Raw genomic sequence first — 13,222 nt, forward strand, 5'->3', positions numbered from 1 at the left:
ACCCCCCAGCGGTGGATCTGCCCGAGGCCACGCCCCGCTTGCGTCGGCAACAGAGAGGTCACGTGGCGGGGAGGCCGGATGGAGCCGCGCCTGCGCCGTGAGCTTCGGCTGTCGCGATCCCGGTGAGGGAAGGCGGCGGGCGGTGCCGCAGGGTGGTGATGGCGGCCGCCGCGGCCCGGGGAGGCGGTGGCGGCGGCTCCGGCTCGGGCTCCGGCGCGTCACGGGGTTTTTATTTCAACACGGTCCTATCGCTGGCCCGCTCCCTGGCCGTGCAGAGACCGGCATCCCTGGAGAAGGTAGCTCGGCGGCTGGGCGCGGGCTGACAGGGGGAGGGGCCTGGGGCGCGGGAGGCGGGGCGTGGGTCTGCGGGAGGCCGAGGGGGTCCCGGCTGCCGGGGGCGCGGGGTGCTCTTGAGGGAGGAGCCGGCGCGGCTAGGTGCCGAAGGCCGGGGAGCTGGCAGGCGGAGGTCTGGGGCCCTGTGGCGGGCGGGGCCGTGAGCTCGGGCGGGCTGAGCCGCGGGGCCGCCTGGTGACCGCCGGGCGGGGGCGGCGGCGAGGGGCACGGGCAGAGCCGAGGGCCGGGGTCGAGCCTGGCGTCGGCTCCCCACTCGCCCTGTCTTCTGTTTCTTGAGTCTGGGGCGTTGCCGTTCTCGGGGAAGGGGCGCTTTTCCGCGCTTTGCCCTCAGTGGTGAAGGGCGGGTGAAGTAGCGTATCTGGAAGCGGTTTCTGAGACGCACATTTGCTGCGCATTGTTTTTCTCTGAGACTAGAGGGGGCGTTAGACCGGCTGAGAGAGGGTGTTTGAAGAAAAGAATTCAGGCCCCGGGGGTTCCTTATCTTGGGAGAAAGGTGAAAGGCAGCCTCAAGAGTGCCTGGGACGGTGGGAAAAACGCAGCTTTTAGAGTCGGAACGTCCCTGCACCGTCACTGTATGTCGTCTTGGACGTTCCTGTAACCCTCAGAGCTTCTGTGTCCTTATCTGTGAAATGAAGTGGTTCTTGAGCATTAAATGAGTTCAGGCAGAAAGTGCCTGGCCCAGAGTTAGGCTCAGAGTAGGTGGACAGTAAAGGGCAGCTTTCCTCCCCTACCAGGGCGTGATGATGAGTGAGCACGAAGGGATGGGATTATTCTTCCCTACAGCTTCCTGGTGGATGGAAAGAACGTTGTCTGACGGCAGAAGAGCGCTTGGGAGTGGTTTTATGGCTCTGGTGAGGGAAGTGAAGCTAAAAGGCTGTTGCACACACCTTGGCAGAGTGACCTCGTCCTTCCTTGGCTTTGTAGGTTCTCAGACTTGCACAGTGAGCAGGTCTTGGGAGACTGATGCCAGCCTGACTTCTAGTTAAAGGAGGAGTACAATAGAATGGAAAGACTATGGGTTGTAGCCATAAGATCACCTGAATTTAAATCCTGTGTCATTCACTTACATTCGTGTGAGTCTGGGCAGGTCAGTTCACCAGTCTGATCCTCTGCTTTCCCCTGCAAAATACAAGGGCCATACTTGATACAAGTATTGCGAAGATTGACAGAATGACAGAATGAATAAAGGGAGGCAGGTGGGTGCCTAATGAACGATCACTGTTATTGCATGAGGCTGAGTGATGGACCACAGTGCTGCTTTATGGAATCAAATCCATGCCAGCTAGTCAGCACATTCTCTTCTTAGGAGGAGGACCAAAAGTTGTATCAGAAGTTTGCTTGCTGGACTTGGAGAAGAGGGTGCAGGGAATTGGATGATCTTAAAGAGGGTCCTGCGGCTCTAGGAGTGGCAGCACCCTTCCTCACTCAGTAACTGAAAAATGCACCTTCAGCTCAACTCGCCTTCTTCAGTCTTCTTCACTAGTCACAAGAACATTCTGTAACTGCAGCATAGTTTTGTATCTTATGGTAATGCTTGGGTAATCAAGATTACACAATGTTTTACAATGAATTAAAGCAGCTTTTAGGTTGGGCTCCCTAATACCATTCAGTTTCATCGGCTCATTTACAAACCATAGCAGGAAAGAGTTAACAGAGCCCGGGCTGCTGTTTTTTTAAAAATTAAAACTAGGCGGGCTTCCCTGGTGGCGCAGTGGTTGAGAGTCCGCCTGCTGATGCAGGGGACACAGGTCCGTGCCCCGGTCAGGGAAGATCCCACATGCCGCGGAGCAGCTAGGCCCGTGAGCCATGGCCGCTGAGGCTGCGCGTCTGGAGCCTGTGCTCCGCAACGGGAGAGGGCACAACAGTGACAGGCCCGCGTACCACAAAAGAAACAAAACAAAACAAAAAACTAGGTTATTATTGCCAGTGTCTTTCTTTCTTTTTTTAAAATTAATTAATTAATTGATTGATTTATTTATTTTTGGCTGCATAGGGTCTTCGTTGGTGTGTGCAGGCTTTCTCTGGTTGTGGCAAGCGGGAGCTACTCTTGGTTGCAGTGCACGGGCTTCTCATTGCGGTGGCTTCTCTTGTTGTGGAGCATGGGCTCTAGGCGCATGGGCTTCAGTAGTTCTGGCATGTGGGCTCAGTAGTTGTGGCGCACGGGCTCAGTAGTTGTGGTGCACGGGCTCTAGAGCACAGGCTCAGGAGTTGTGGCGCATGGGCTTAGTTGCTCCACGGCATATGGGATCTTCCTGGACCAGGGATCAAACCCATGTCCTCTGCATTGACAGGTGGATTCTTAACCACTGCGCCACCAGGGAAGTCCCCGGGGCTGCTGTCTTCAAAAGGGCTTGCTCGCGAGGTTGGCCCTTGGCTGGCATCGGGAACTTTGTGCTTGAACCGTTCCTTCCATTCTCTAACTGATCAGGATGGTTCACTGTGTCTGACTCTGTGTAAGCAGCATGGTTTATGGTGAGCACCTGCTTTCCTTCTGGGAATCTGGAATTTTGATGGTTGCTAGGCAGGCAGTGCCTAAATGACCAGCCCCCAGTAAAAATCTTGACACAGACATCACTCTCGTGTTACTGCATTGCTTGCTGCTGTAAGGGGTGTGTGCTTGGGGTGCACCCTCACAGGAGGGAGAGACAAGAGGAAGCCCTTGCACAGCTTTCTCCAGACTCTCTACCTGTGTCTGTTTCTCTGGCTTGGATCCTTTCACTGTAATGAAATTTATCTGCAAGGACGACTATATATGTGTGTGTGGTCCTGAGGACCCAAAACTACTTCTTTCTCAAGAGGAGGTTTCTGTAGGTGGCTGATTGCATCGGAAATAGTGAATTCCTCTTCTCCTCATCTACGATTTTGAGACTTGATTATACTTGGGATCACTGTTACTATTTAGTCCTGTACTGTATGTCTGCTTGCTGCGCTCCCCTACTTTAAAACAGTTGATGAGAAGCCCTTAGCATTCCTAAGGGAAAGATTCTTGAGGTTCTTAAGAGTAAAAGAGTTTCTGAGTACCCACCTGGGAAAAGAAAGCTGGGGACTTAAGCAGGGAGATGAGTGTTGAAACCCCCCACCCATTTCTTTGTTTTCATTTCTCTTTCTCCTCCTTTTTTCCAGAGAAGACAGAGGACTGAGTGGGGCCTGATGCAGATAGGGTTGACCCAAGGAAGGCTGTTTTCTGAACTAGACCTGACACCTCAGCTCAGACATGGGAGCTCAGGCAGCCTGACATGCTTTCAGTGGCACTGGGACTCATTAATGACACAACTTACCCTATCTTTGTCCCTCGGCATGCCACAGTGGGTTTGACTTACTCCATTCACCCACCCTAACCCCAGGCCGTGAAGCCAAGCCTATCACTACTGAGTGCATTTTACTTGTCCTTAATTCCTTAATTTTTCTCTTTCATCCAGAAAACATTTATTGAGCACCTATTGTTAATTGGTATGCATTAGGCCAGGTAAATAAGAAACTCCTAATTTGATTGCTTAGGTGACCAGCAACAAGTCAGTTTTGCTGCAAGTCCCCCATGTGCTCTTGTGCCCCATGTCTGGTGACCAGATTCCTGCTGTGTTCAGGTAGCCAGACCCAAGGGCCCTGGGCATCTATTCTAGGATCCTTATCTGAGCTTTGACCTCTTCCTGTTAGGCTGCCTCTAAGACTGGAGTCCCAGCCCTGAGGCCCACCCCTGGGATTGCAGCCCACCTCTGAGGACACCCTCCGTGAGGCCCACTCAGGCCTCAGCCCTCTCCCTCTGGGGGAAAGAGAGGAGAAAAATTGAGAAGAGAGTCCTGCCTACACTGAATCCATCTCTGATTTCCATCTGCCTGCCCATCTTTTGCTCTACTTTCCTGGATCTTGCCTGTCTTGAGAATGTTGCTGAGCCGCCCCTGCCGAGCCTCCTCCTGGCTCTGCCTGGTCATACTCCTCTGTACCCTGGAAGTCAGGGGACCTGTTCTTGCCTCTTCTCACCCGGCCTGTGCCGTACTAACGGAGCCTGAGCCCAGGATGTGGAGAGTTCTAGGCAGAGCTGCAAAGCAGGCAGCATTCTGTGCCCTCCTGCTCCTCTTCCCACCCTCAGGAGGCTTTGATCAGACTCCTTCCCCATTTCTGAAAATACTCTCTCTTATTCAAGTTAGGGTGCCAGAACCTTGAGGTGTTTAGCTAACTATTGACCTGATGTTTAAAGGGCACTGCGGCGTTAGGGACAGGCTGGACCCTCCCTGGTGGACAGGTGTGCTTCAGGAGACGCGCTGGGTAACTCTTATAAGTAACTGGAGGAATATGTGGCCAGGTGCTTAGGACAGTGAGCTTTCTGGAGTTGATGTTTATCCAGTCTGTCCTTTAGAGTGGTCTGCTGTGGAGTGAAAATCCTGGTATTGGCATTTTTTCAGCATCACGAAGCTGAAAATTTCCCATCCTGCTCCCATTCCTTTGTGAGGCCATGATAAAAAACAAAACAAAACAAAACGAAAACACGGAGAGGAGAGAGAATAAGCTTCGGCAGAGGATATTCATGTTGCTAGAACCAGTGTTATTAAATCAACTCTAAAATATTTTAGGAAGAAATTGGAAGAAGAAGAATATCTTACCTGTAATCAAGCCACATTAACTGTATTAGTTTTCTGGGGCTGCTGTAACAAAGGGCCACCGTGGCTTAAACAACAGAAATGAATTTTCGCACAATTCTGAGGCTGGAAGGGCTTGATGAAGGTGTCAGCAGGGCAGGTTTCTCTACAAGCCTCTCTCTTTGGCATCTAGATGGCCGTCTTCTCCCCGTGTCTTCACATGGTCTCCCTCTGTGTCTGTGTCCTAATCTCATCTTCTTAGAAGGACACCAGTCAGATTGGTAGGACTGGCCCTCCCTCATCACCTGATTTTAACTTAATTACCTCTTTCATGACCCTATGTCCAAATACAGTCACATTCTGAGGTACCTAGGCATTAGGACTTCAATATATGAATTTGTTGGAGGACACGATTCAGCCCATGACATTAACCCATCAGCACTGTCATTTCTTAAAGCTCTTTTTTAGTTTTTAACCATATATAGCTATGTTCACTTTATTGCTTTTTGCAAAAGTAGCCCATATTTATTACTTTGATAGTGGCATGTCATTTTTTGCGTTGACAGACCATACTTAAGCATTTCTCTGTTTAGACTTTCTAGTTTTTCCATGTAAAACAGCATGTTTGTACGCTTAGCATGTTGTCTTCTTCTGAATTACATCCTTGTGTTAAGTCATTGATGGGTCTTGATGTTTACTGCCCACCTGTTTCCAGAGGATTGTACTTAGTTGTGATAGCATCAGCAAGACACCTTGTGCATGTTTATAGCTTCACAAGGTTGGATTTTGCTGTATTTTTTCCTGGCAACTCAGTCAGCCTAAAAGGGTACCTTACTCTCTTGAGCCCAAGATAATGATATTGACCGTGGTTGGCTATTTATATCGTGAATTAAGCAAACAAACAGCTCCCAAGGCAGAATTGCTAGGATCGTGTGATGTTGCCGTGTTTTTGTTTTCCGTTATGTGGAAACTTGAATGTTCTGTGTTCTCTTCATGCTTGCAATCCTGCTGCTTGAGCACTGACTCCTGGCTGTGACCACTCTGGGTTTGCTAGGTGTGCACACAATCCTGACCCTCAACTAACTTACAAATTAGTAGCAGCAGTATTAGGTGCAGGGGTGGCCGGTGTCTGTCCAGAAAGGAGCTGGTGGTGAACTGTGTAGCTTTTCAATAAAAATACCCTGGGAGGATATTTAGCTGTTTTGTACTTTGCTGGGGTGGGAGTGGGAGGTGCAGATAATTTCTAATTTGGGCCCCAAACCTTTTCTCCATGGCTCTTAATAGGTTTGTGAAGAATGTAATAGAAGGTAGAAAAGTGAAAAGTGCTCCGAGAAAGCAAAAGTATTGGGAGGTTACCCTCAGTTGAGATTTTAAATAGGGATGGCTTAGAAGCCATGAGGATGGGCATTTGCAAGTACTAAGCGCATTGGCGAGGGAGGGTCATTTCAGATGGAGAGAACAGAGGGCACAGCACAGAGGAGAATGAGAAACAGCAGGTGATAGTGTTTGGCGGAACAGGATGTGTTTAAAGAGAAGAGTGGAGATGAGGCTGGAGAAGAAAGCAGGTGACCTTGTTTATGTTCCTAGACTCAGAGTCTGCATCTAATTGATGAGACAAGGAAGATCCCGTGGATGTTTCAGGGCCTGAGGCTGGTGTGCGTTAGGAAACTGATTATAGCTGTGTTGTTTGTTTCAGTGCCCTAGGGAGAATCAGGAGTGGTGTGTCATTAGCCGTCTGCTCCCCCAGAGGGCAGAGATGTTCTATTTCTGACTCCTCACTGTGGATTCTTTTTTTCTGTCAGTGTTTGCAGTTTGCATCCAGTGAAAATGTGGTTGCCTCCAGTCCCTTCCACCAGCAGCTGTTCCCATCATGGATTTTAGTTGCTGAAATGTTTCTGTGTACTTATTTTCCTGGTTTCTTATTTATATATTTTTGTATTTGCTTCTCTCATGAAAAAAGCTTGGCCTTTTGTGAACATTGCCAAGCCAGCCAGAGCCCTACTTTCATTTGTGTGAAAACCTGATGCGTAAATACAGGTTTGAGGCAAAACCCCTCAGGTCTCCCTTGCATTTATTCGTTGAGTCTGAGAGGCTCTGTCTTTGCTGTGGAAGCCATTCTCTTCTGAATGTTTCTGTTTAGAGCTGGTCTGGAAGCCGGGATTCAGGACAGCCAAGGGTACACCATTATGAAAGCAAAAGATGGTGACCTCATCCACCCATTCATTCATGCACTAAGTCTTTGAGTGCCTGCTGATTGCCAGGCACTGTGCTGGACCCTGGATGGGCGCCTTGGAGGGACAAATAAATAGACATGATCTTGCTGTCATGGCGTTTACCATGGAGGGAGACAAACAGCCTTAAACAAAGAACTACAAGTAAATATGATTTAAAATGGTAACAAGTGCCATGAAGCAAAAGTAAATGGTATAAATGGTATAGTAATTTTTTTTCGGGGATCGACTTTACTTGGGCTTCTCACAGTGGTTAGAGCCACTCCGTCTTCAGAACAATCACAGCACAGGAAATGCGTCACTGAGGCTGCCCAGAAAAGTCTGACCAGCTGAATCTTATTGCTTAAAATACACATATTCACAATAACTGATAAAGGGTGATGTGCCTCACACAGGAATGTGTATTTGCAAATCTTCCAAATGTAGCACCAAACCCTCGACCAACCCCTTTCTTCTAGTTCACCTGGAACATCAGACTGCCTCAAATCTTTCTGGCTCCCTCACAAGTCCTTCAGCTCCCTACTTCCATCTTTCGTCATGCAGGGCAGCCTCATGTAGCAGGGGCCAGACTGTGAGGCTGGACTCGAGCCCAGCTCCACCCACTGTGTTTTCTTCTTCTCGTGCCTTTCGGGTTGGATGCTGCAGTGAACCCAGCATTAAACACATGGACCAGTTCCCTACTCTGACTGGAGAAGGAATCCTGAGCGCCAGAATCCATCCCTTCAACCAGTTAACTCAAGCAGGATTCATTGTGGTAAAACTTGATCTTGAGACACTTCAGTGAGTTGTTTGGGATAAAAACAAAAAACAAAACAAAAAAAGGTGGCAGGAAAAGCATCTGAGAGCTGCTGGCACACTCCTGCCCACTCTCGCCACACACCAGCCACGCGCTGGACCTCAGCAGAGGGAGGTAAGCCCTACAGCACTGTGGTGGCCACCAAACCCTCCTGGCAATTCTGGGCAGGGCTGACGTCTGGGCCACAGCCAGTCCGAGCTTGACACTGAAGATCTAGTCCAGCTTCTGTCTGAGGTTCCACCTTGGCCTTCTGTCCCAAGCGGTTGTGGACACCCCCGGGGGCTGACGCCGAGGGCCAGGAGCAGCTGAGGGAGGCAGACAGGCTCAGAGCACGTTTCCGTTTACAGGGAGCAGAACACAGGCCTCTGAGGGTCCATGGAGCCATGTGCAAATTTCAGTGATGGGTAGAGTAAAACCTCTACTTGGAGCACAGCATCTCTGGCAAACGTGGGGACTGCCGCCGACAGTGCTGCTGAGTACACCCAAGTGCACAGCCATTTGCTCAGTAAACAGTAAATGTGTAAAATAAATTACCTTGAGAGGGCTGCGCCTGCTCCAAACATGTGGGTAATGTGAGCAGTGTCGCTGCTGTTCAAAGTGTATTCACAGGAAAGCAGGGCTGGGGGCTCACACACAACAGACAGACACACACAGGTTATCCAGGAAGTCACTGTATACGGACTGCACTTTGTTCAACATAGATTTTGGTTTTGTGGACTCCAAACTCAGACACCCATTCATCTCACAGCCTTGGATTTGTCTATTTTGTGTGCATGTGTGTGTGTGTGTATATATATATACATATATACACATACACATATATATGTGTGTATTCATATATATACTTTCCTTTCTTACCATAATATCAATGCCTAGTCTGAATGTCATCGTTCAAGAGTGGGGGAAGAACCAAACTCTTCATATGAACAGGGCTGGACGGGGAATGTTAGTTTCGGCAGTTTGCTTTTTCCATTCAGATTATTCCTGTCAGAGCTCAACTGGTTTTTGAAGCCAGACTACAGTGATAAGGATCCTGTGGTCCTTCAGGATGGCTGCCTTCACCCTCCTACCTGGGCCACTTAGACACTTGACATAGGCTACAAAAATTAGTTATCCCATTCAAGGAGGGGCGGAGCAGGGAAAGGGCAAGAAAACCACAGATAACCAAGGCATTTTTTCCAAATGGTCAGTTTGAAAAAACAAACAAATAAATAAAACAACTTATTCAGAATCAAGAGAAAATACTGTGTGAGTCAGGCTGCAGGACTGCCCTTTCTCAGGACCCACAGCCTCCTCATTTGTTCGTAGAGAACAGTGAGACGTGAAGGCCGGCAGATGTGTGCTTGGGGTGGGGGAGGGTACTGATCACCTGTGGGCACAGATCAAAGGGCAGAGATGCAGAAAGCTACACCTCTATCTGCTGCCACAGCACAGGGCCTCCTGCTCACCCACAGAAGTTCCAAAGATAGCCCCCACTCAAGCCTGCACACAAAACATCTCCTTCTGGCTCAACTGTAGCCAGGACTTTTTGAAGGCCAAGTTGGAAAAAAGCCACAAATTTTCCTTTTCCAAAACAGAATTCTTGCCTGCCCATTGGTCAAGTTCTTATTTTCAGCTCGCTTTTTTTTTTTTTTGTTAAAGAGAAAAACCAAAGAGAAGGCAGGTGTAATATTCCACACTTGAATCAATCCGCAGCCAGCCAGAACCTGCTGGGAAGGGACCCCTCCAGGATGCATCGTGCCACCTCCATCTCGTCACCTGGAATTTGAGAGCACAAGCCCTTTACCAACCCACCATGCAACCGCCGGTCAGCTCTCATCCACCCACAGGAGGATCCCAGTTACCGCTCCGGAGACACTGGCAGCAAGGGGCAACAATCCCCGGATCTCTGGGGGCTTCACCCAGGGCTGAGACCTGCCACCTCTCTTGGACTGAGATGCGGCAAGGTTCTCGTAAACTCACACCAGAACATGAATCCACTCCATCACCAAGAGTCACCTCAGGGCACAGTCTCATCCCCTCCTTGGGGGCTTCTGAAACACACGTATCTCTGACCCAAGCAGGTAGTGAGACCTGATGTAAAGGGGGACAGGGTGGGGTATGAGGAATGAGTCACAGGACAACTTCTTGGCCCTCCATGACACTGTTTCTATGGGGGGCGAGGCACCCACACCCCAAACTACCTGGAGATGCAGGAAAATGCAGGAGCAGAGGGGGAAAAAAAAAAGGAACACAGTCACTTAATGCTTCTCTCATGGTTCTCCGCTACCCTGGTTGCGTCGCCAAGTTCTCGGGTGCAGCCAGGGCCTGCTCTAGCTGGGGGAGCTGCTGCTCTTTGATGGTGTTCAGCAGCAGGCAGTCAGGCAGCCGCGGGGGGTGGGGGTGCCCAGCTGGGCCTGCTCCTCCGAGGGCTGGCAGAGCCCTTCCTCCTCGTCGCCAGGGGGCAGCACGTGGCAGCTGTGGCAGAAGTCTAGGGGCATGGCCAGAGCATCGTCGATGAGCACATTGAACTCTTTGAGGTCGTCATCGTGGTGGCCCCAGTTGCACACACACACCTCGATGCCTGAGTCACCTGTGAAGCCATGATGTCTGCCGGGTGTCTTGTCTTTGCTGTCAGGGAGGGCGCTGCCCTGCTCGGAGCTATACTCTTTCAGCAGCTCCTCCTTACATTCGGAATCTTTGTCCAGGAAGGTCCCAAGGTCCACCTCCCCCAGGCCGGCCACAGAGCCGCTGGACTCCATCCCAGGGGCTTTGGTGGCTGCTGGGTCTGCTGGCATGTTGGAGGGCTCAGGGTCAGCGATGCTCGTGGGTCACGTGCTGCTTCTGCTGGGCCTGACAAGGGGCTGCTCTGAGCCTCCTGGGAGCCCCTGGTGGGATTGGCGCCTGGGGAGCTGCCGCCTGTAGGGCCACACTGCTGCCCACAATTACTCAGCACTGCCATTTTATTTCAGGTTTTTACCAAACTATTTACTACCTCCTTATGAGGAAGTGGTGAACCGACCTCCAACTCCTCCCCCACCATACAGTGCCTTCCAGCTCCAGCAGCAGCAGGTCAGGATGAATGATGGTCCACACGAGCCAGAACCACCAGAGTTCATAGTAGTAGTTGCAGCACTGAGACTGTTAACAGCAGCGTCCTGTGTCACAGATGTAGCTAGCTTTGATTGTTAGTACCCACGCAGGTTTCTTTATCCTGCGGGGGTTCAGCCCTGGCTGGCAGGGGGCTGGGCAGCGCCTGGAGGAGCAGGTGCGCCATGCCACCCAGGAACCTTCTCCTCTCCATCCCCCTCCCGCTCCTCCACCACCAGCTGCCACCTCCTTCCTCCTCCGCCCTCTCCCTCTCTTCCCTCTAAATGGTATAATTGATTTACAGTGCACACCTGAAACATTGTAAATCAATTATACTTCAATTTAAAAAGTAAATGATGTTGGTGAATTTTATCTCAATTTAATAAAAAGGTAAATGGTATAAGGAGAGATAAAATGGGCTCCCAGTTTATAGGGGGACCAGGGAAGACTTTATTTTTTTATTTTTAAAAAATATTTACTTATTTATTTATTTTTGGCTGCATCGGGTCTTAGTTGTGGCACATGGGCTCTTCATTGCAGCACACTGACTTCTCTATCTCTAGTTGTGGCGTGCAGGTTTTCTCTAGTTGAGGCGCTCGGGCTTAGTTGCCCCTCAGCATGTGGGATCTTAGTTCGCCAACCAGGGATTGAACACGTGTCCCCTGCACTGGAAGGCGGATTCTTTACCACTGGACCACCAGAGAAGTCCCTTAAGGAAGATTTTAAACAGAACTGAAGGAGGTAGCTGATGAAGTGTGTACAAAGGAATTCTCCTAGCAGAGGATACAGCTTGTGCAAAGGGCGAGACGTAGGAACATTTTTGACTCATTTGATGACGTTAGAGTAGGCTATAGTGGTTATAGCTTGGGGGTGGGGGTGGGGTGGGCAGGACGTGAGCACCCAGGACAGGTAGTGGAAATGATGGTTGACTTTATCTTAAGAGCAGTTTAACAGTTTAATAGCCTGTAGGGGATTGGTGAAGAATTTAAAATACTAATAATAAGTAAAATAAAATGTCACGATTAGCCTGTAGATGGGAATATTTGAGACCAGTTTAAATAGATTTGTGAAAATTACATTTAGTATGAATATTAAATATTGTGGGTTTTTTTGTTTGTTTTTTTTTTGGCGGTACGCAGGCCTCTCACTGTTGTGGCCTCTCCTGTTGTGGAGCACAGGCTCTGGACGCACAGGCTCAATGGCCATGGCTCATGGGCCTAGCTGCTCTGCAGCATGTGGGATCTTCCCAGACCGGGGCACGAACCCGTGTCCCCTGCATTAGCAGGCGGACTCTCAACCACTGCGCCACCAGGGAAGCCCTAAATATTGTTGTTTTAGATGTCTTTTCTCACTTAGGAAAATTGTCTGTTAGATCTTTTGGGGGGACTTATAATTATATAACTATGGGATCATAGGATATTGGACCTTTTTTCTTTTCTGTTGATAATATAAGCCTTTAAAGATATAAATTTCCCTCTAAGTGCTGCTTTAACAGCATTCCACAAATTTTAATATGTTGTGTTTTCTTTTTCTTTATGTTCAAAATATTTTCTAATTTCCCATAGGATTTCTTCTTTGACTCAGAGGTATTTAGAAGTATGTTGTTTAATTTCCAAAATATTGGGGAGTTTTATAGATGTTTTTCTGATATTGATTTCTAGGTTAATTCTGTTGCAGTCAGAAAACATACTTTGTTTGATTTCAGTTCTTTTAAATTTATTGACTTGCTTTAAGAATCAGCATAAGTAAGATATATCTTGGTGAATTTTCCAATTGTACAAGAAAAGAATGTGTATTCTGCTTTTGTTGGGTGGAGTCGCCTATAAATATCTGTAAGGTCAGGTAGGTTTTTTAAGTCTTCAGTATCTTTACTGATTTTCTGTTTGTTCTATTGATTACTGAGAGAGGATTGTTGAGGTCTCCAACCATGATTGTGGATCTGTCGATTTCTCCTTTGAGTTTTGTTAGTTTTTGCTTCATGTATTTTGAAACTTGATTCTTGGGCTCATACACATTTATGATTGTTATATCCTTGTCATCAGTTGACCTCTTTATAATCATGAATAGTAATATTCCTTGTTCTGAAATCTACTTTGTTATTAATACAGCCACTCCAGCTTTCTTGTTAGTGGTGTTTGCATAGTATATCTTTTTCCATCCTTTTGCTTTTAGCTTCTGCCTTTACATTTAAAGTGATT

General features: G+C 48.7%; 1 protein-coding gene and 1 pseudogene across 4 annotated transcripts in view; one reads left to right on the forward strand and one right to left on the reverse strand.

Moving 5' to 3' along the window:
- Window positions 1-103: 103 nt before the first annotated feature.
- The window catches only part of PI4KA (phosphatidylinositol 4-kinase alpha), a 94,989-nt gene continuing 81,870 nt past the window's right edge, over window positions 104-13,222 (forward strand). For 3 of the 4 annotated variants that reach the window (XR_009566541.1, XM_030836312.2, XM_060311175.1), the window contains exon 1: window positions 129-296. Coding sequence is in view for 2 of the 4 variants with exons in the window: in XM_030836312.2 (XP_030692172.1) it covers window positions 159-296 (138 nt within the window). In the remaining 2 variants the exon portion in view is untranslated. The other variant, XM_060311176.1, reaches the window with a different exon arrangement.
- LOC115842086 (WW domain binding protein 1-like) lies at window positions 10,221-10,696 on the reverse strand (annotated as a pseudogene).

The sequence above is a fragment of the Globicephala melas genome, chromosome 13 (assembly GCF_963455315.2).
Source record: "Globicephala melas chromosome 13, mGloMel1.2, whole genome shotgun sequence".
Taxonomy (NCBI): Eukaryota; Metazoa; Chordata; class Mammalia; order Artiodactyla; family Delphinidae; genus Globicephala; species Globicephala melas.